At 34.8% G+C, this 20,727-nt stretch overlaps 1 protein-coding gene across 5 annotated transcripts in view; it reads right to left on the minus strand.

The window, feature by feature from the left end:
- Positions 1-20,727, minus strand: part of Nbea (neurobeachin) — a 643,202-nt gene that overhangs the window by 106,987 nt on the left and 515,488 nt on the right. For all 5 annotated transcript variants that reach the window (XM_074043550.1, XM_074043551.1, XM_074043549.1 and 2 more), the window contains 2 exons: positions 19,638-19,753; positions 6,861-6,973 (listed from right to left, as the gene is read on the minus strand). In XM_074043550.1, the coding sequence (XP_073899651.1) occupies positions 6,861-6,973; positions 19,638-19,753 (229 nt within the window). The remainder of the gene's footprint in view (positions 1-6,860; positions 6,974-19,637; positions 19,754-20,727) is intronic.

A 20,727-nucleotide genomic window follows, 5' to 3' on the forward strand; every position in this document is an offset into this window, starting at 1 on the left:
AAATGCAAAATAGGGAAAGAGTAAAAATATTGTAAATATAAGAGATTTCAACCTAGGTAAATATGCACCTTAAGTTTCAGTAAACATTTAGTTTAACCTCTGTGTTTTGATAACTTGAAAATTTAAAGAGATGTTAAAAATATTTATTGCATGAAAAATATTTTGTTGACTGGTATATTTTATGTTATTTGAATAAAAAAGAAATCAATCAGTTGAATCAAATAACTCAGCTGATAGGTTTATGGAAATGTGCTTTGTAGCCTTATCTACATTAAGGTGTGTAACTCTTCCAAAGCCCCTACTATGTATTATTGTGTTTATTTTAAAGAAAAGAAAAGTTCAGAGATCTTAGAAAACATGCCTAAGTTTATACAATATAGAACAATGAAACATTTGAGTAAACTCATATTATTTCATGTTTCATTTATGACCTCTCAGTTTTTTTCTAACTTTCAATTTTAATACCAATACAAAGAGAGACAAATAGAAGTGGTTTGGTAATTCCAGGGTTGACCTTTTCCAGTGAAGAAAACAGACACTGCAAAGATTCAATTTCCTATGCAGATAGGAGCTAAGTGTTGTGAACCTGGCAGCAGCATGGACTTTGGTAAGAGTAAGAAAGCCACTCAGCTATCATCATCCTGTCCTTGTCCTCAGTGCCCCAGGGAAGGCATCTCTCACATAGAGACATTACTTTTATTTACTCTGTTTTTTATTTTTTGCTTTTGTCTGAATGCTCCTATAAAAATATTAAGTTAATATTTTATTTTCTAAACACGCTTTTGTCATATATTAAATGCTGTTTAATTATTTTATTATGGCAGTATTGGGTTTGAACTCAGGGCATCACACTTGCTAGATAGATGCTCTATCACTTGGGCCATATCCTCAGCCCTAGATGCTTAAAAATGCAATACAAAACCATTGTTTTGCCAATACTGTTAGAATGGTTTGGGGTATTTTGTAGAAGTACATAAATGGAGCTGGATCAGATATGGGAAAATATATTACATTACCAGATAGTTCTAAATGTTTAAAATCCCCGAGTACCCTTCTCATGTGCCTCTTCCAGGAAGCTATCTATGTTTACCCAAAGGACAGGTTTTTCCTTTGCACTGAGAATGGATCCAGCTTTCATAAGACTTGAAAATTAAACAATTTGTAGGAGAGAGGCTCTGCTATAGTTTGGATCCAAAATGTCCCTAAACTTTCATGTATTGAAGGCTTGATCTCTAGCCTGAGGTACCAGTGGGAAGTAATGGAATCTTTTGGAGGTGGGGCCTAGTGAAAGAAAGTCAATTTACTGAGGGTGTGCCCTTGGAGGAATGTTGGGACCTCCATCCTTTGCTCTCTCTCTCTCTCTCATTAAGACTGAGGGGGTCTTAAGGCTGAAGCTTTATTAACCTCATGATAAATTTAACTCTGACTCCACTGAATATTCATTTATTATAACGACACATATGTCATAAGCATTCTGCTTACCTATTGTTTTCTTCTCCTCCTAACCAATGAATATTCCTTGAGGGTTAAGACTAGGCCTTAAAGTCCTTTTGGCACCTCCTTTTATGTAATAGCTATTTGTGTAAAAATGCATAATTCATTTGTTATTCTCTTCATTATAGAAATCATAAAAAAGAAATTCTTGGACATATTTTATTTGATAATATTTTGTTATATTATTTAACTTTATAATAGAAATTTATTTGCCCACCATCGACTAGCTCCTTCCCTTTGAGAACATGAATCCAAATTTCCTCTTGTCAACTAGTTCCCCACTATCCTTGGATAGGTAGGATCCTGACTCTACCTTTAGCTATAAACATGGAAATGATAGTCTTATCCCATCTCCAAGTAGCATATCCTTTTAAGCAGTACCATTGAGACACAAGACGTTTTCTGTGACTTCTGAGAAAGAAAATGCTGTTGTCTTCCATGGGAGCTACCAGGTGTGTTTCTCTCTTTTCCTTTGGATGTTATGGTGTGAGGTAGGAACTACTGCAACCATTTTGCTTACTAAAGAGAGAGTGCCTGAGGCTTTTGTGTGCTATCCAGTGGAAGGTGAGTTTAAAGCCCACAATGGCTGAACCTAGAGAAGAACAATGGAAAAAAAAGGTTCTTGGGGGCATTATCTCAATCACTGGAGCAAATCTTGCTGAAAAATCAAACTTTCTCAGTTATGAGAACCAACAGAATTGAGTTAATGTTCGAGACAATTTGAGTTGGATTTTCTGAAATTTTAATTAAAAAAGTTTCATAACTGAGAAAACACAGAATTTCATGAGGTCATTGCAATGTAATACAGTGATACAAAGAAAAAAAGAAATATTTGATATTTTATGATTGCACATTTCATAGAATCTTAATTTTTATGCAGTAAAAGATATATAAATTATCTGGGGCTACAAATGTTTACTGAAACAAATTCTAGAATTATTCATTGGTAGGAATTATTATTTGGATTAGGACTCACAATCTTTGTTGAGTTTTAACAATTATCAGTTAGAAATCTAAAATGCTAGAACATTCTAAAAGTGTTCCAGGTTAATAATGTTAAATTATTCCAATTTTTCTTTTGAAAAGTAGCAAATTCTCCATTACAGTCTTCATTTGCAGCACTGATTAGACCAATAATTTCAGGTGCTTCTTGGCAGGCATCTCTTCAGTAGTTTTTCTTTCCAATTATTTTATTATACTTGAAATGTCATTTTTCCATTATGTGTATAACAAGATATATTTTCATACATTAAAATCTTGTTTATTAATAGTTTTTATACAAGATAGTATTGGGTTTCTAGACCATTTATAAGAAGTTCCTATTAAGAAATTCAATGGAGCATGGGAACAATTCAAGAGTAATTTATTAACATATCAAGAGGCTTTAATTTGCTAACATTCTCCTATCACATTAGTGTGACAGGATATGAAGAACAAATTGCTAAAGCATAGAGTATAGTAGAACTGGAAGAAAAAGCAATCTGTCTTTTTAAGAGCTCATGGATTAAACTGTTCACAACATGGAGGAATTCACACTTGCAAAAGTATAGTTTGTATTTATGTTGCCAGTTTACTTAATACAGAATAGTTTACCTCTACTACTTATTTAACACTATATACAACTGGAAGCGTACATGTGGATCACAAAGGGAAGAGCTCTGCCAAAGGAAATATACATTAACAGATCAGCTTAAGAAACTTGAAAAATGTTTCCATCCTCCAGTGACTTTAGAAACATGACTTCCTCCTTTAATTTATCTTATTGTTTTCTACATGAATAAACTAAAAATCTGTTATTACTAGTAAATATTTTACCAGATGTCTTCTATAATTCATATTAATCATAATGAGCTGATATTTTCTTTGGCTAGGTTAGGACTCCAAGAACACGTCAGTCCAAATGTCTCAGATAGTTGAGCACGCATTCCCCAGTGTGGTATAGCCCCCACTACACTCATGTCACCAATACTGGCCCCTGTTAACTAACTTCCCACCTTTGCTCAGGAATGAACCCACTTCAAGAGGCTGTGACTATTTCATTCATTGCAATACTCTCCTATCTAGTTAGTACAGAAGTTTATCTTCTGGATATACAGTGAGTGCATATTAAATATTGGTTGACTGAATAACTGAAAAAATAAATAAATGGAGGAAAGAGAGAATCTTGATCTTATGTTTTCTTTCACCATGGTATGTCAGTTGGATTTCAAAGTAAAAGAACCTCCTTCTCTGTTTTAAAAAGAATATTAAAGCTGGGTACTTGTGGCTGATGCCTGTATCTTAGCTACTTGGGATTGGAGATAGGAAGGATTGCAATTTGAGGACAGTCTGGGGTGTGGGGGAGACTTATGACCCCATCTCAGACAATAGCTGGGTGTGGTAGCACATATCTGTAATTCCAGGTACATGGGAAGCATAAATATGAAGATTGTGGTCCAGGCTGACCTGGGCAAAAAAGTGAAATCCTATCTCCAAAACAGACAGGACAGAAAGGGCTGGATGTGTGGATCAAATGGTAGAATGCCTGCCTGGTAAGTGTGAAGCCCTCAGTTCAAGCCACAGAAATGCCAAAAACCAAAAAATCCCTCAAACTTAGAAAGCCATAGTAGTAGTCAGTTTATGAGGTTTTAATTCAATTTATCATGCTCCTTGAGAATCTAGACTCTAAATTTTCATTATATATATATTTTTCACACACTTTACAGTGTTTAATATATAATGTCTATTCAATTAATGTTAAACAAAACACATTCAGACAAGACTTTTTCTGTGGTACTAAGGTTGAACTAGGGCCTTGGGCTTGAGCAGTGTTCTACTGGTCGAGCCACGGCCCCAGTCCTTCTTGCTTTAGTTATTTTTTGAACAGGGTCTCACATTTATGCCAGGCTAGCCTGGACTGTGATACTCCCATACATGTTTTCCACATAGCTGTAGCTGGGATGACAGGCGCTTGCCACCACCTCAAGCTCTTTTATTGCTTGAGATGGAATCTTGCAATTGCTTTGCCCAAGCTGGCCTGGAACCACAGCTCTCAGGATTTCCACCTCCTGAGAAGCGAGGGTTACAGGAGTGAGTCACTGCGACCAGCTCAGACAAGTTTTTGTTAACTATTTTTAAAGTTTTTGTCCTTTCATTGATGAGCTAATTTGGTTTTGTTTTACACTCAAAGATACACGTCAACCTTGGCAAGTCATGACAAAAAATGCGTATCAGTCAGATGTACTAAGTAAAATATGGACGCATAGAATATATTTATCATTATTATTTGAAAGAGACAGCATTAACTAATAATGATGTGCCAGAACTGTTCTAAGTTATTTATTGTTAATCTCACCAGCTCCTTGCAATAACCCTATTTTTATTGTCCCCAAGGTCAGGAAACTGAGGCAAAGGAAGAGTAAGTAACTGTGTCTAATTCTCCACAGCTGATAAGTGGCAGAATTAAGATTTGAATCCAGGTAGTCCGGCTCCAGAACTCTTGTAACTAACACTGTTTACTGCCACTTGTGTAGATTTCTCTGAATAATATACTACCAGATTATTTAATTTGTGGGGATTGATTTTATTATTTAGATAACAAGAAGGAAGGCTCCATGAATTACAATGCTCTATCTTCCAGAGCCTAAGTGATTACTTGCAACATAATAATAATATCAGATTTTCGTTCAGTCAAACTGCACTGGGAAAATTATTATATCTGCAAGCATACTAGGTTTCAGTTGCTAGCATTTTTTTTTACCAGCTGTGTGATTCAGTAGATGCTCATTAATTGATCTCTTAGGTCCCTCTTATCATCTATAATACCTAAACTAAAATTAGCAATGGCCTGGTAACTGTAATTTGATAAGGAAGTCACATAAAATAAAAGAATTAGGGAGTGAATGGCATATAGGAATATGGAAAAACTGGGTGCTGATGGTTCATGCCTGTAATCCTAGCTACTTGGAAAGCTGAGATCAGGAGGATCATATTTTGAGGCAAGCCCAGGCAAACAGTTTGTGAGACCCCATCCACCTCCAAAATAACCAGAGGAAAATGGACTGCAGATGTGGCTCAAGTGGTAGAGCACTTGCTTTGCAAACTTGCAAGCTCTAAGTCCTGAGTTTAAACTCCACTCCCATCAAAAAAAAAAAAGGAAAAATAGGTGAACAGACTAAGAAGTATTCCATGTGTAATAATTAATAATTCATGAAATGTTTCTGTGTGCCAGGTACTATATTACACTCTTTAAATGTATAGGCCACTTGACTTTAACACCTGCATGAGGTAGGATGCTGTTATTATTCTCATATTACAAATGAGCCAAGATAAAGTACCTTTAGGTCACACAGCTATTATAATGGAATACAAAACTTCAGCTTGGATAGGTCTAACTTTCAAAGGAAAGAAAAGAGGCAGGAGAAGGCATGCTGAGTTAAAAATCATCTGTGGCATAATTTTAAATTGGCTGCAGTAATGCTTCCCTGATTTGAATGCTTGTACTGCCCTGCTCAGAAGCCCCATAAGCCTTTATCCCCTGTCCCCCATTCCAAACCAAGTGAGTACACAAGTACTCTTAAACTCTGGGGACTGCTAAACTAGACAATCAAATTTGGTTGGAAAGAGAGATGATTTCAAAGTGAATGGGCTGACATTTTATTGTGGCTAAAGTAAACTTTAGGGCCAGGCTTAGGCCATAAATCCATTACATATTAGAACCATAGCAAACACACATACATATATTTTATACATATTATGCACAATAAGAATTTAGAGTACAGATTCTCAAGGAGCATGGTTCATTGTACCAGCTACCAGCTCAGGATTCAGAGCAGCTTTATGAACTACTTTTCAATTCTTCACTGTATAGCTTTGCAACCCACTTAGCTTTCTTCTTTACAAATGAGGTGAAGTTACCCAAAACTTGCTTTCTTATTTCTCATCCCCTTTTCTTACCATTTTTAGGCCATATCCTCTCTCTTGGATCTAAACAGACCCTTCATAAACAGAATTAAGTTCCCCTTAATACTGAATACTTGTTAAGAGTGTGTGTATTTTATATTCCTCATCACCTAAGGAACACATCAGTGATGCATTATATCATACTTTGTACTAATTTCAGGTTTCTTAACATGACTTTTAAAGATTGAACAACCTCTCCCTACATCTGCTTTTTCTCAAGCACCCATTTCATTTTGTCTATGATAGCACTGATTTATCTTCCTGTACATTAATTCCTGTGGTATGAATTGATGAGATTCAGAGAGTGACTACAAAAGGAGACAACCAGGTTTACTTATATACACTCTTAATTAGATATACTCACTCTGATAGAAATTCTTTAGACTGCAGCTACCTCTATAGACTTCTATATATTAATAAGTTACCTTTGATAGATCCCTGAAGTTTCCTGGAAGAGTTAGGTCCAATTCTTCTGATTCATAGTTTGTTAACACCCATGGAAACACAGGGTATTGGTTCAGATCATTATACGTCCGTCCTGGTAAAGAAAAACAGAAATACAAATCTGTATACTTTCATTGCTTATGAACTAGTTTCTGTGCTTGTAATAGACTAGGTCACTACTGAATTTCAGAAGAAAAATAACTTTTACTTATTGAACTCTGTCTTAATCAAAAGCACTCTGATAACCATGTATTTAAAGTGAGTTTCCCATTCGATGAAGCCAGTATTACACTCATCCCTAAACCCGACAAAGACACCTCTAAAAAAGAGAACTATAGGCCAATCTCCTTAATGAACATTGATGCAAAAATCCTCAATAAAATAATGGTAAACTGAATCCAACAACACATCAGAAAGATAATTCACCGTGACCAAGTTGGCTTCATCCCAGGGATGCAGGGGTGGTTCAACATATGCAAATCTATAAATATAATACAGTACATTAATAGAAACAAAGACAAAAGCCACTTGATTATCTCAATAGATGCAGAAAAAGCCTTTGATAAGATTCAACACCACTTCATGATAAAAGCTTTAAGAAAACTAGGAATAGAAGGAATGTATCTCAACATTATAAAGGCTATCTATGACAAATCTATAGCCAGCATCATACTTAATGGAGAAAAACTGAAACCATTTCCCCTAAAGTCAGGAACAAGAAAAGGGTGTCCACTCTCCCCACTTCTAGTCATTCAACATAGACCTGGAATTCCTACCGAGAGCAATAAGGTAAGAAGAAGTAATAAAAGGAACAAAAATAGGTAAAGAAATTGTCAAAGTATCCCTATTTGCAGATGATATGATCGTATATCTCAAAGACCCAAAAAACTCTACCGAAAATCTCCCAGACAACATAAACAGCTTCAGCAATGTAGCTGAAAAAAATCAGTAGACTTTCTGTACATCAACAATGAACAAATTGAGAAAGAATATAGGAAAATGATTCCAATTAAAATAGCCTAAAAAAAAGTCAGATACCTAGGAGTAAACTTAACAGAGAATGTGAATGACCTCTACAAGGAGAACTACAAACCACTGAAGAAAGAGATTGAGGAAGACTACAGAAGGTGGAAAGATCTCCCATGCTCATGGATTGGCAGAATCAACATAGTACAAATGGCTATACTACCAAAAGCAATCTACATGTTCAATGCAATTCCCATCAAAATCCCAATGACATTCATCCCAGAGATTGAAAAATCTACTCTAAAGTTCATTTGGAAACACAAGAGACCATGAATAGCCAAGGCAATACTCAACAAAAAGAGCAATGCTGGAGGTATCACAATACCCGACTTCAAACTATACTACAGAGCCATAGCAATAAAAACAGCAAGGTACTGGCACGAAAACAGATATGAAGATCAGTGGAACAGAACAGAGGACCCGGATATAAATCCACACAGCTATGCCCACATTAGTTTTGACAAAGGTCCAAAAACATACGATGAAGAATAGACAGCTTCTTCAACAAATGTTGCTGGGAAAAGTGGTCATCTGCCTGCAGAAAAACTGAAACTAGGTCCATGTCTATCACCATGTACTAGTATCAACTCAAAGTGGATTAAGGACCTTAGTAGTATCAGACCAGAAACTCTGAAGTTAGAACAGGAAAGAGCAGCGAACACTCTGGAAACTATATGTATAGGCAAGGACTTCCTCAATAGAACCCCAGCAGCTCAGCAACTAAGAGAAAGGATGGACAAATGGGACTACATGAAACTAAAAAGCTTCTGCATAACAAAAGAAATGGTCTCTAAACTGAAGAGAACACCCACAGAGTGGGAGAAAATATTCACTGGCTATACATCAGACAAAGGACTGATAACCAGAATATACAGGGAGCTCAAAAAACTAACCCCCCCCAAATCAATGAACCAATAAAGAAGTGGGCAACTGAACTAAAAAGAACTTTTTCAAAGGAAGAAATACAAATGGCAAAAAAAAACACATGAAAAAAAAAGCTCACCATCCCTGGCCATAAAGGAAATGCAAATCAAAACCACACTAAGATTCCACCTCACTCCTGTTAGAATAGCTCATCAAATACACCACCACTAATAAATGTTGGCGAGCATGTGGGGAAAAAGGAACCCTCATACACTGCTGGTGGGAATGTAAGCCAGCACAACCACTTTGGAAAACACTATGGAGGCTTCTTAAAAAACTAAACATAGATCTGCCATATGATCCAGCAATACCACTCCTAGGAATATACCCAAAGGAATACAACTCAGGTTATTCCAAAGGCACCTGCACACCCATTTTCACTGCAGCACTATTCACAATAGCCAAGGTATGGAAACAGCCAAGATGCCCCACTACTGACGAATGGATTAAGAAAATGTGGTATTTGTACATGATGGAATTTTACTCAGCCACAAAGAAGGACGAAAATTTGTCATTTGCAAGTAAATGGATGGTACTGGAGAACATCATCTTAAGCCAAGTTAGCCAGGCTCAGAAGGCCAAAAATCATATGTTCTCCCTCGTATGTGGATTATAGACCTAAAACAAATGCAGTAATATTATTGGACATGGGTCACATGCTAAGGGGAGAACACAAACAGGAGGAATAGGGAAATGGAAGGAAACCTAAAACTTGAAAGTGTTTGATGTGCCCACTGTAGAGGAGCAAATAAAGTAATCAATCTTACACTGGTAGAGTTTATGGGAAGGTGACCAGGAAGTAGTGAAGAGGCCTGGTAGAGATGAACCAATTTGGGTTGTAATACACATGTGCATGGAAGCAATGCTAGGAATCTTTCTGTATAGCTATCTTTATCTCAAACTAGCCAAACGCTATGTCTTTCTTATTACCTCTTATGTTTTCTCTGAACAAACTGGAGAAGAGGGCAGAACAGGTTCTACCAGGATGTGAGGGGGGCGGGGAGATAGTGGTAGGAGGGTGGGAGGCAGGGTGGGAGGGAGGCAGGGGGGGAGAGGTGGCCCAAACAATGTATACACATATGAATAAATGTATAAACAATAATAAAAAATAAAGTGCATTTCTACAATAATTTAGAAAAGAATAACTAGAATTACTATTTATAGTAATATAATATTTATAGCACAAGGCTGCTGGATGGCCATCATAATTGATTCTCTTTCTCTTGGGTTAGGCTCCCTTACAAGTAAATCTGGCCATGGGACTTGGTTTCCATCTACAGAATGTGAATGGAGGTGATAAGCGTCCTTTGAAGTTTGGCCCACTGTAATGTGGGCCACATATGTGTCTATGTCTTTTCTGATGGCTGTGGTAAAGACAAGACTGCAACTTTGGAAGCAGAACATTGTCAGCCAGAGACTGAAAGTATCATGGAGGAGGCCATGCTGCTGAACTGCACATTTGCAACTTCCTATGTTATGATATTTTATCATGAATGTATACCTAGAAGTTACATTCCCAGGGTTCACAATACTATGTTAAGTTTCTGTCAAGATTCAATGCAGAGAATCTGCAAATGAACATAAGTCCTCTGAAGCCAAGATGAAAAAAGTACAGAGTCACTCCTTTAAGTTAATGAATTTTCTTTGGTATTATGTTTTTGCACTAAGGTAGAGAGCTGCTGGATGGTTGTGTTTGTCTGTTCATTTTTAGTAGAATCATTTAATATTTTAGGTAAGATATTGAGATGCAGTAAGAATGTGGAAAGTTTAGGGAAGCACAATATTGGTTCTCCTAATTAACTGAAAGAACATATGATCAGATGAAATTATGAGAATCACTACTAAAGAAATAGGGGCCACACAAAACTTTCACTGGACAAGATCAGTTTTTGTAAAAAATGTGTTATGGTTTGATCACGTGTGATTTTCTAAATGTTTATTCTAATTCACACAAAATATAGATTTTACTGGTATTTAGCCAAGTAGATTTCATACAATATATCTTGGTACCCATTGACATAACATAGATATGCAGACATTTTATTGTTCATCATCAGGAAACAACATTAAATGATAATGATAATGATTAAATGATTAAATGATCAATTGGTAAATGTGACTACTGGGAAAAAAGCACTACTACCTCAGTAAGAACTAACACACTATTTTAAGTGTCAAACCAAATTAGTTCATTTAGCAAATGTTTTATGAGATAACTATTTTGTTTATTATATAGCTACATTTTACAACTAAACTACATATTGTCTTAAATCTGTAAACTGAGTGGAATGCAGGAAACTGACAGCTTCCATTCTGCATTTAAAGAGAAGCTGTAGAATTCCAAACTTTACAGTTTGTTACTGATAGCTCCTACTTGCTAACCTAGGACACTTGATTTGTTCTCAGTATTTTCGTATGTGTATATATATTCACAGTACAGGATGACCACCCAGTGAAATTTCTAGGTTGAATGAATCCACGGAAAATTTAGTGCTTTGTAATTTTCTGGGGAAACTGTTTTACTTTAAAATCTGTAGATTTAATAAAAAGTAGATCTTCTGGTATGTGTTTTTTTTCCTAGAATAATGTTGATGCCATGTGTAGATAACAAGTTGTGTTAATTTGATTTTTAAAAAAATTTTTGTTGGGACTAGGGTTTGTACTTAGGGCTTTGTGCTTGTGAAAGTAGGCACTCTACCAGTTGACCTCTGTTTTAAAATTTTCCAATGATATTTTATAACATTCTAAGAAAGGTTTGCCAAAATAAAAAGCCAATTTGTATTAATTCAGAATATAAATGTTTGTATATATACAAATGTTATAAAAATAGCATTTTTGAAGGCATTCACATTTTAATAGACATGGTTTTATAACAAAAGGAAAGATACCATGCTATGTTTGAAATAAATACAAAGGAAAGACAGCATCATTTTTAAGACATACATAGACATAAAATGATGCCAATAGTCATAGCTAATGAGTATTTATTTGTCCTGCATTTTTTATAAGTTACTTTTAATAACCTTTGGAGTACCTCTGAAAATAAATGGTAAGGAAAATTTTCGTATTTTAAGTTACTAACACTTTACAGCACCATTCAAGTTTTAATAACTACAATAAACCATAAATCTCATGGCATAAAAAGTTGTTTTTAATAAAAATTTCCACTTTTGTTTTGCAACTTGGGCACCCAATATTTATATTTTTTATTTGAATTAAAGATGCACAGTGTATTTAATGTCACATGGAGGAAACATCATGATTAAGTGGTACTTTGAGATTTTGCATTCTAAATTTCAGTGAATTAACATTATTCCTTTAATCATTTCACTGAATATGTTTGTGCAATTTAAAAAAACACACATTAATTTACTAAATCATTCAAAAAAGGGAAATATTTCCAAAGTAATATTGGTTAAGTTCTAGATATTTATTTATAATTGTTTTTGTTTTTTCTTGAGGACAGTTGAAATTAAATAAATGTACTTGTATTACAGTTGGTAGGGTTTTTCTTTTCTAGTAGTGGTAAGTTCAGAATATATATTACATATATTTTGCTAACTATGCTTACAAGGATTTATCTTAGAAGATGAAGATTAAATACAGGAAGCCTCTGACAGTAATCCACTCAAACAATAAGAGTGAGGCACAGTAAATGAGATCTCAGAAATACTGGATATGTTTCTTCATTAAAAAAACTTTTTAATTAAACCATCCAATTTAATGTTTTTATATGGCACTTTAGTTTTGAAGGTAAAGTGATCTAGAGACAGCTGACAAAGAAATTATAACTGCAATTCCTTGGTGAAAATGTTAATGACAGCAAAATATTGTTTAATTAGATGATTGCGGCATCTGGATTAACACGCTTTAAGAGCGATGTTCCTGTGCTTGTCGGCTTCTTCACACTTTACAGACATTTTGTCATCTCCAGGTCATTAGGAAAGAATTTTTAATGATTTTTCTAGAAGCAAGCAGTTCAAGTTACATCTAATTAGATGACAATAATAAGCCCAACACATGCAGTAGCTAAATATATACATAATTAACCAGGGAGGGCTTATTCATCACAGAGTAAAAAAGTGGAAAATGCTAACCAGGAGAAAAAGGTTGGGGTTGGGGAAGTTGTGCTGAATTCATTAGCTGAGCATATGAAAACTCAAAAACCTTTAAAAAATTCTAAAGTCTAACAGGAGATCATTTACACAAAGCTATGTTGGCAATCACTTTTTTTAATGAAAAAATACCTGATTTTAACATCTTCTTTGTAGTATTTTTTAATAAGGCGTAAAATGAGGTATACGTTGTGTCTTTCAGAACACAATGAACAGAAATCTGGTCAGTTCTTAGAATTAGATGTTGAAACCACATATTTATATGAACTCTATCATTAAAATTCTTTCACATGACCTTCCAAAACTTAATGTTCTGTGAAAAAAAATCCCAAGTGTTTCAAAAATAGTTAAATAAGTTATGCCATAGTTCTAAGTTGGACTCTCTTGTAGTTCTAAAAATCAAGCCTTCAAAGAATATTTAATGAAATGAAGCTGTGTGTGATGGCACATGCCTTTAATACATACTTGGGCAGCTGAAGCAGGAGGATGGTGAAATCTGGACCTGCGTGGTTTACATGGTGAGCCCCTGCCCTTCTCCTTCCCAAAAAAGAATATTTAATGAAATCCAAAAGCTAGAATGTAAACCTCTATGTGTAGCAGTTTTGCAATGATACACCACAGACAGAAAAAGAAAAACTTAAATGACCAAGATGCCAAATGGGAGATCCATGGCTAGGCTTATGAGCAATTTAATTTTTGATTACACTTTCCATAACCCTAATTGTCCATGATGAATATTTATTGAATTTATCAATAGAATAAAACAAGGCAACAAATATATTTTACGGGATTTTGGGTGACATTTAAACACAATTTGTTTCTTTAATTGTGACAAAATTTTTATACTATGTAGTAAAATGTTTATTTACATACAACTACATATTTAAGTATGTGTGCATAAATATGCATGTGTGTAAATACAAGTATCATATTGGGAAGATAAAAAGCCCATATAATGCCTTCCTGCCAGGCACTGCTGCCACATGCTTTCAAAAGTCTTAGTTTTTAAAGCATATAGAAAGTAGAAAAGGAAAATCAGTCAAGGACAAGCGACACTGACAAATGGAGAGCAAAGAATGGGTCATAACTTGTATTTTGTATTTCATAGTAGAATAATATTTTTAGGAAAAAATCTGAGAGTGTATGACAGTAACTAAAATATGTATAGAAAATGTAATTAATAAAATTATAATTAGGTGCATCTTTTAAAGAATGTAGGTATAATGCAGTAGTTCCCAAAGTGTGGTCCCTGGACCCGGCATCCATGGGAACTTTCAGAAAAGAAAATTCTTGAACTTTGCTCCAAATCTACTGGGTCAGAACTTCTAGAGTGGGGTCAGGCCATCTCTGTTTTAACAAACCTGATTCTGACAAAGTTTGAGAACTGTGAGAGTAGATGCTAGGAATGCCAGTAGCTGGTGGTGGTCAGCTAAGTCCTTCTCCAGGAATCCCAGTGATCAGAAGACCAGGCACCAGTGGCTCATGCCTGTAATCTTAGCTTCTTGGGAGGCTGAGCTTGCACGATTTGAAGCCAGTCCAAACAAATAGTTTGAAAGACCTCATCTCCAAAACAATCAGAGCAAAATGGACTAGAGGTGTAGCTCAAGTGGTAAAGTGCCTGCTTTACAAGCTCAAAGCCCTGAGTTCAAACCCCAGTAAAAAAAAAAACAAAAAAAGATGATCAGGGTTCTGTCTCCTTACCTGTAGTCTGTATCCAATGACTGCAGGGTGGAGGTAATGAAGGCCTGGCCCCCTTGCAGCAAGGCAAGAGAGCTTAGAATGGTTATGGACCCAGCTCCAGGCTCCTCATGGGATCCACCCTCCACCAGTTGAAACTTTTCTTGCAACTGCATTGGAGCTCAACTTCTACCCAGTTCTACATTAAACTTCCTGTGTTAATCTCTGCTCAGAGTCTGTTTGGATCTAAGACCTCACTGAAAACAGATTCTACATTAGAGACAATAATTCCAGGTCCCACCTAGCACAAGAATATCAGTGTCTAAATAAACTTCAAAGGGTTCTTCTGATGCAATACAAAAGAAAGTGTATTAGATCATTTAATTATTTTTGGCTCTACTGGAGTTTGATTTCAGGGCCTCATGCTTTCTAGGCAGGCATTCTACCTGTTGAGACACTCCCATTGTTCAGGTTTTAGAAGCATTTAATGGGCTGGAGATAACTGAATGGCTCCATGAATATCCTAGAGCAGCAAGAGGCATCATACTACTTAAAATTACATTCAGATCTGACTGTGTCACTTATTTGCTCTGTGATTGGGGTAAGTTATTCAACTTCTCTGTACATTTTTTCCACATCTGTGAAATGGGGTAAAAATAGGCTCTAACTATTGAGGTTGTGGTGAGAATTAGATGAGTAAATATACTAAGCTCTTAGAACAATGTTTGGCACACTGTAAATCCTCCAGTAAATGTTAACTACTATTTATTATTTTTTTGAATGTTGATAACAACAATTAAAGAAATGTTTCAAAAAGAAATAATGAAAAAAACAAAGAAATGGTACAAATACTATTATTTAATACAATGTTTTTTTCTGAATCTTGGTATCAATAAAAAGCCAGGTGCTGGTGGTTCATGGCTATAATATTAGCTGCTCAGGAGGCAGAGATCAGGAGGATAGCAGTTGGAAGCCAGGCTGGGCAAAATAGTTCATGAGACCCTACGTCAATAAAACCCATCACAAAAAAGGGTTGGTAAAGTGGCTCAAGATGTAGGTCCTGAGTTCAAACACCAGCACTGCTAAAAAACAAAAAAAATGGACATGCTTCTAAAAGACTATGATAAGACACATCCAAACAATTTCTTGGCTTTGGGTTAACTAGCTCACGCTTGTAATCCTAGCTACTCAGAAGGCAGAGATCAGGAGGACTGGGATTTGAAGTCAGTGGAGGCAAATAGTTTGTGAAACCCTATCTCGAAAAACCCATCACACTTGCTGGAGTGGCTCAAGGTGTAGGCCCTGAGTTCAAATCTCAGTACTGAAAAAAAAAGTAAAAAATAATCTAATATTCCTTCTAGAAATTATGAAATCTTAAGTCTGAATCAATTAAATACTTACCAAACAATAACTCTATCCGTGAAACTATACAATGAAATGATATGATTATGAACCTATGTTAACAAAAGTGCTACTGGTACATACTTAGCATATTTATAGTGCACTTAGTTCAAGGATCTTTAGAGAACTCTAAAAAGTGTTTTACTTGAGTCTTCTTTATTTATTGGTGGTACTGGGGTTTGAATTCCAGAACTCATGCTTGCTAGGCAGCTGAAAAGTGTTTTAGTAAGAAGTGAATGGATACACAATTAGCAGAAACAGACAATTCTAATTTTGTTGCCCTAACAAGTAGGTAATAGTTGGTATTAGTGAAACTTCTCTATAAAACAACCACCCAAATCTTCAATGTTGATGTCAGTATAAATTGTCATTCCAACTTAGAACTTTAGGATGGCGGAAGGAAAGAATCAGTAGGAATATATTCAGGACAGTGTCTCAGGATATTCATAATCATAACTTTCTCCAATTGCCATTGTACTTACAAAGGTTCATTTTACCTGGATAATCACTGATGTCTGACAAAATCCTTGAAGAGCTAATTTAAATCCCATCTTTTCTATGAACCTTTCTTTGAGTACACTATTTCATACTAATCTTTCATGTTGCTAAAATTTTATTAGATAAACTCAACACTTAACTGCACACTTTCTTGAATGTTCTAAATGTCTTTATATGCAAGTCTTGTTCCAATCATTAGATCTTAGATGGCTAGAGCAGTAGTGCTGAAACCTGTTGCATCAGAATCACCTAGATGGCTTGCTGGGAGGCAAGCTGATAGGCCACAATTTCAGATGCAGTAGGTTTGAGGAGGAATCTCATAAGTCCCAAGGTGATACTGATACAGTCAATCAGGGGACCACACTTTGAGAAACATTGAACTATAGCAAAGTACAGTGACTTGTACTTTTGTATAATGACATCAGACAAAGTGTATTTACTTCTCTCTCTTTTGCCCATGGCCATCTCTACTGCCACTACTCTCATCTAAATCTTCACCCATTTTTTCTTCTTTCTTGGAATAGCCTCTGCTTACTTTCTAGTTAATTTTTGCTCATATTTCAGTTCCCAATTTAGAAGTTACCTATCAGAATCTTTTCCTGATCTCTTAATTATAAGTAATGGCTTCTAGATCTGTGACCCTAAATGGCTTCATATATGCTCCCATTATAACACTTAATGTTCTTTAAATTGGAATTCTGATATGCATGTGTACTTTCCTGACTATACTATGATCTCTTCAGAGCCAGAAAGCATACTTTATTTTCTATATATATCCTATATAGTGGCAGTGCAAAATAGAGTGTGTGACACAATAAATGTTGATATCAATGCCTGCTAGGCTGGGAATTGAACTGGAGTGAAGTATATTACCTTGTACTCCAGTTCTATAACCAACAGCTCTAAACGGCTACCATAGTTAAGGAAAAAACACAAGTCCATCTAATGGTAGGTACTGAATCCTGACAGATCTCTTGGGAATTGATAATAGAAAGACTTAACATGAGGAATATGGAAAAAAACTGCAAATAAACATAAAAAGAGTATTATCCTAAAAAAGAGGTAAAGAACCATGTAGCTGAAAATAATATACAGGATGAACAAGAACCAATTTTAACAGTTTGCATGTCCTCTTAAATATGCAATAGACATGATTTAAAAATTAAGGAATTAATAATTGTCTGGAATCTGCCTGGTAAATTATATTTACAAAGTTAAGCAATGAGTAAGGATAAAATTAAGTCAAAGTCTTTACCTTACATAAGAATGATGAAAATATTGATTTATTTTTGAGTGCAAAAATAAGAAATGTAGTTTAGGAAGTGATTAAAAACTAATTGTATTTTTAGAAGAACTAATAAAAAGATATCTACATGCTAAATCACTAAAGAGGTGGGCACAAAATTATTCATGTAGCCAAGTAAGAATAAAACTAAATGACAAGCTTGAAAACAATAGTATAAAACAATGGAAAGACTAAAAGTCCAAGATAGAGGTAAAAGTTATAAATTAAACTTATGCTTTTGGACAGGAAGTTGGCAGATCTGGGATCCTATGCCTACTGTCTCTGGCATTGCAATGTAGGCTTTTTCTGCTAAGTCCTGAATCCACAAATTCAACCAACCATGGATCAAAATTTTTTTCAAAAATATGTGGGGACCGAACACATATAGACTTTTTATAGACTATTTACATGGTATTTACATTATATTACATATTCTAAATAATCTAAAGGTGATTTAAAGTATAAAGAAAAATGTGTATATATTATACCCAAGGCTATGCCGTTCTATACAAAGGACTTGTGCATCTTCAGATTTTGGTATCTGCAAGGAGTCCTAGGCCAATCCCTTTCAGATACTGAAGGATTACTGCTAATGAAATTATGTTCTTTCAGAATGTAATGTAAATATCGTTTTAGATATTTAAGTTCATAAATATGTATTTAAATAATCTGCTAGGTAAACAGTATAACATACTTGTTTTTATCTTTGAGGGAGTAGATAGGTTTCTTCAAGATCTACGTATATACAACACATATCATGGACTATATTTATATGAATATAGGAATATGTATATGAATATATTTATATATGAACATATTAAGGGATTAAAATGAAATCCTTTTTGTTGACAAATCATGCTCTTAGTCATCCATATTTAATATACAATGGCCAGATGCATACTTATGTATGATAGATTTATTTTATTTTATTCACATGTGCATACATTATTTGGATCATTTCTCCCCCCTGCCCTCCTCCCCCTAGATTTTTTTAAAAGTACTATCATGTTGTTTCATTTTAAAGCAGTGATTCAGAGTATAACACTGCTTCAAGTTTATACTTGTGAGCATTCATTCATAATAAAACAATATTCATAGGTAAATATATACATTTATGTAGTTATTTAAATTCACCTTATAACAAAATATTTTGTAGAATGTGATTTACACAGGTGAACCCTTTGCAATTCAGCGTGAATAAGGACTTTTGGAGCTCAACTTAAGGAAAAAAAATGAGGTACTTAAATCTCATAGACATATATCTACTCACTGACAACCACTGATTTAGCAGAAAAACAAAGCCACTACCTCCTTTTAATTTACAAGCACAGTAACTGTTGAGGTTGATGGCAGTTACCATTAGAAAATGCAATCTGATTTTTTTTATTTTTATTTGAAGATTTTAAGAAAAAAGATAAGTAACCCAATCATGCCATAATCCAGGTGACATCTGTACTAGGCAGAATCGTGTTGTCATTCCCCAGTCTAGCTGCTATTGCTCAGCATGACAAAGTAGTGAAATTACATTTTCCCATTATTATTTCCAGACACTCTCTGACAATGGTTTGTTGACTCTAATAAACTTTCAGACAAAGCTGTCAGCAAAGGATATGGCAGAAGAAGAGCAAGGAAAAGCCTCTTCAACAATGAATGCATATAAAACCTTGTTAATCAGCTTGTACAATTTCTGATAAAAGCTAATGTGAGTGCTTTAATATTTACTCTAGTGCTGCATTTGAATTCCAAAGACAAAAATGTATCACATCAAGTCATATTACAAATGATTTTAATGAACATAAACATAGTATGAGCTTAAAAATGAGATATCTCACCTGCTATCGTATTGAGAAACATCAAGTACTCGAAGTTTGAAATCTCCCTTCTCTGCCAGCGCTGAGTCATGTTAGAAGATTTATAAAGCTGTCGAGGAGTGGCCAATGAAATCCTCCTAATAAGTAAGCATACCATAACAGTCTCTTGATTCACAGCTCTTAAAAATCTAACATTAACTAATGCAGTGCTTTGATAGCATTCGATTTGAAATAATTTATGGTTTGTCCATAGATGAATTATAAAATATATTTTAATCATAGAAATTAGCATTATTTGAGAAATCTATTACAGAGAAGATAATTACTCAGGATAGACAAATTTGAAAGCAACTCTATTTGTAAAAATGTAGCTACAAATGTATACAACAACAAAAAAGGTAAAACTGTACTTGAAATAAATCAAGGTAGTTTTAAAACAATACAGATCTACTCCATGGTAAGACCTGCGTGTAAGCTCTTGATTTAAATCATACATAGCAATGGTGGCTGTCACTGAACTTTTTACACCAGCCTGTATACACAGTATGCACACTGTGTATAGCTTTTACCCATACAATGATGTCAAAAACAAACTGAGAACTATGAAAAACTATAGATCCAGAAGAAAGAACTTCAATAATAAATTTAGAGAATAAATTAAGATAATTTGTGGAAATTATAATACTTTCCAGGTTCAATGTATTTATGTAACAATAAATGCTGGTTATATTTAGAAAAATAGGATAAAGATATTGCTTCTTTTTTTGTGATACTGGGGCTTGAATTCAGGACCTCATGCTTATAGGTAGGTGCTCTACCACTTGAGCCACTCTTGCCAGCAAGTTTCTTCAGTATGTTATGATACAGCCAGTTGTCTCAAGAGGATGAGCAGATGAGGCCACCTGATCTTGGACTTTCAAGAGGTGAATTACATAAACCTCTTTTCTTTAGACCCAATGTCAGGTATTCTGTGTAGCAATACAAAATGGGCTAAGACAACATCTTATGAACTTAGTAGCTATTTGAAAGTAAAATACCCGTAAACTAGAAGAGAAATAATGTTTGTATTTCACTCTTAATTTGCTAAAATTACTAAAGAGATGTTTGTACC

Source organism: Castor canadensis, chromosome 10 (genome assembly GCF_047511655.1).
Source record: "Castor canadensis chromosome 10, mCasCan1.hap1v2, whole genome shotgun sequence".
NCBI classification, from domain to species: Eukaryota; Metazoa; Chordata; class Mammalia; order Rodentia; family Castoridae; genus Castor; species Castor canadensis.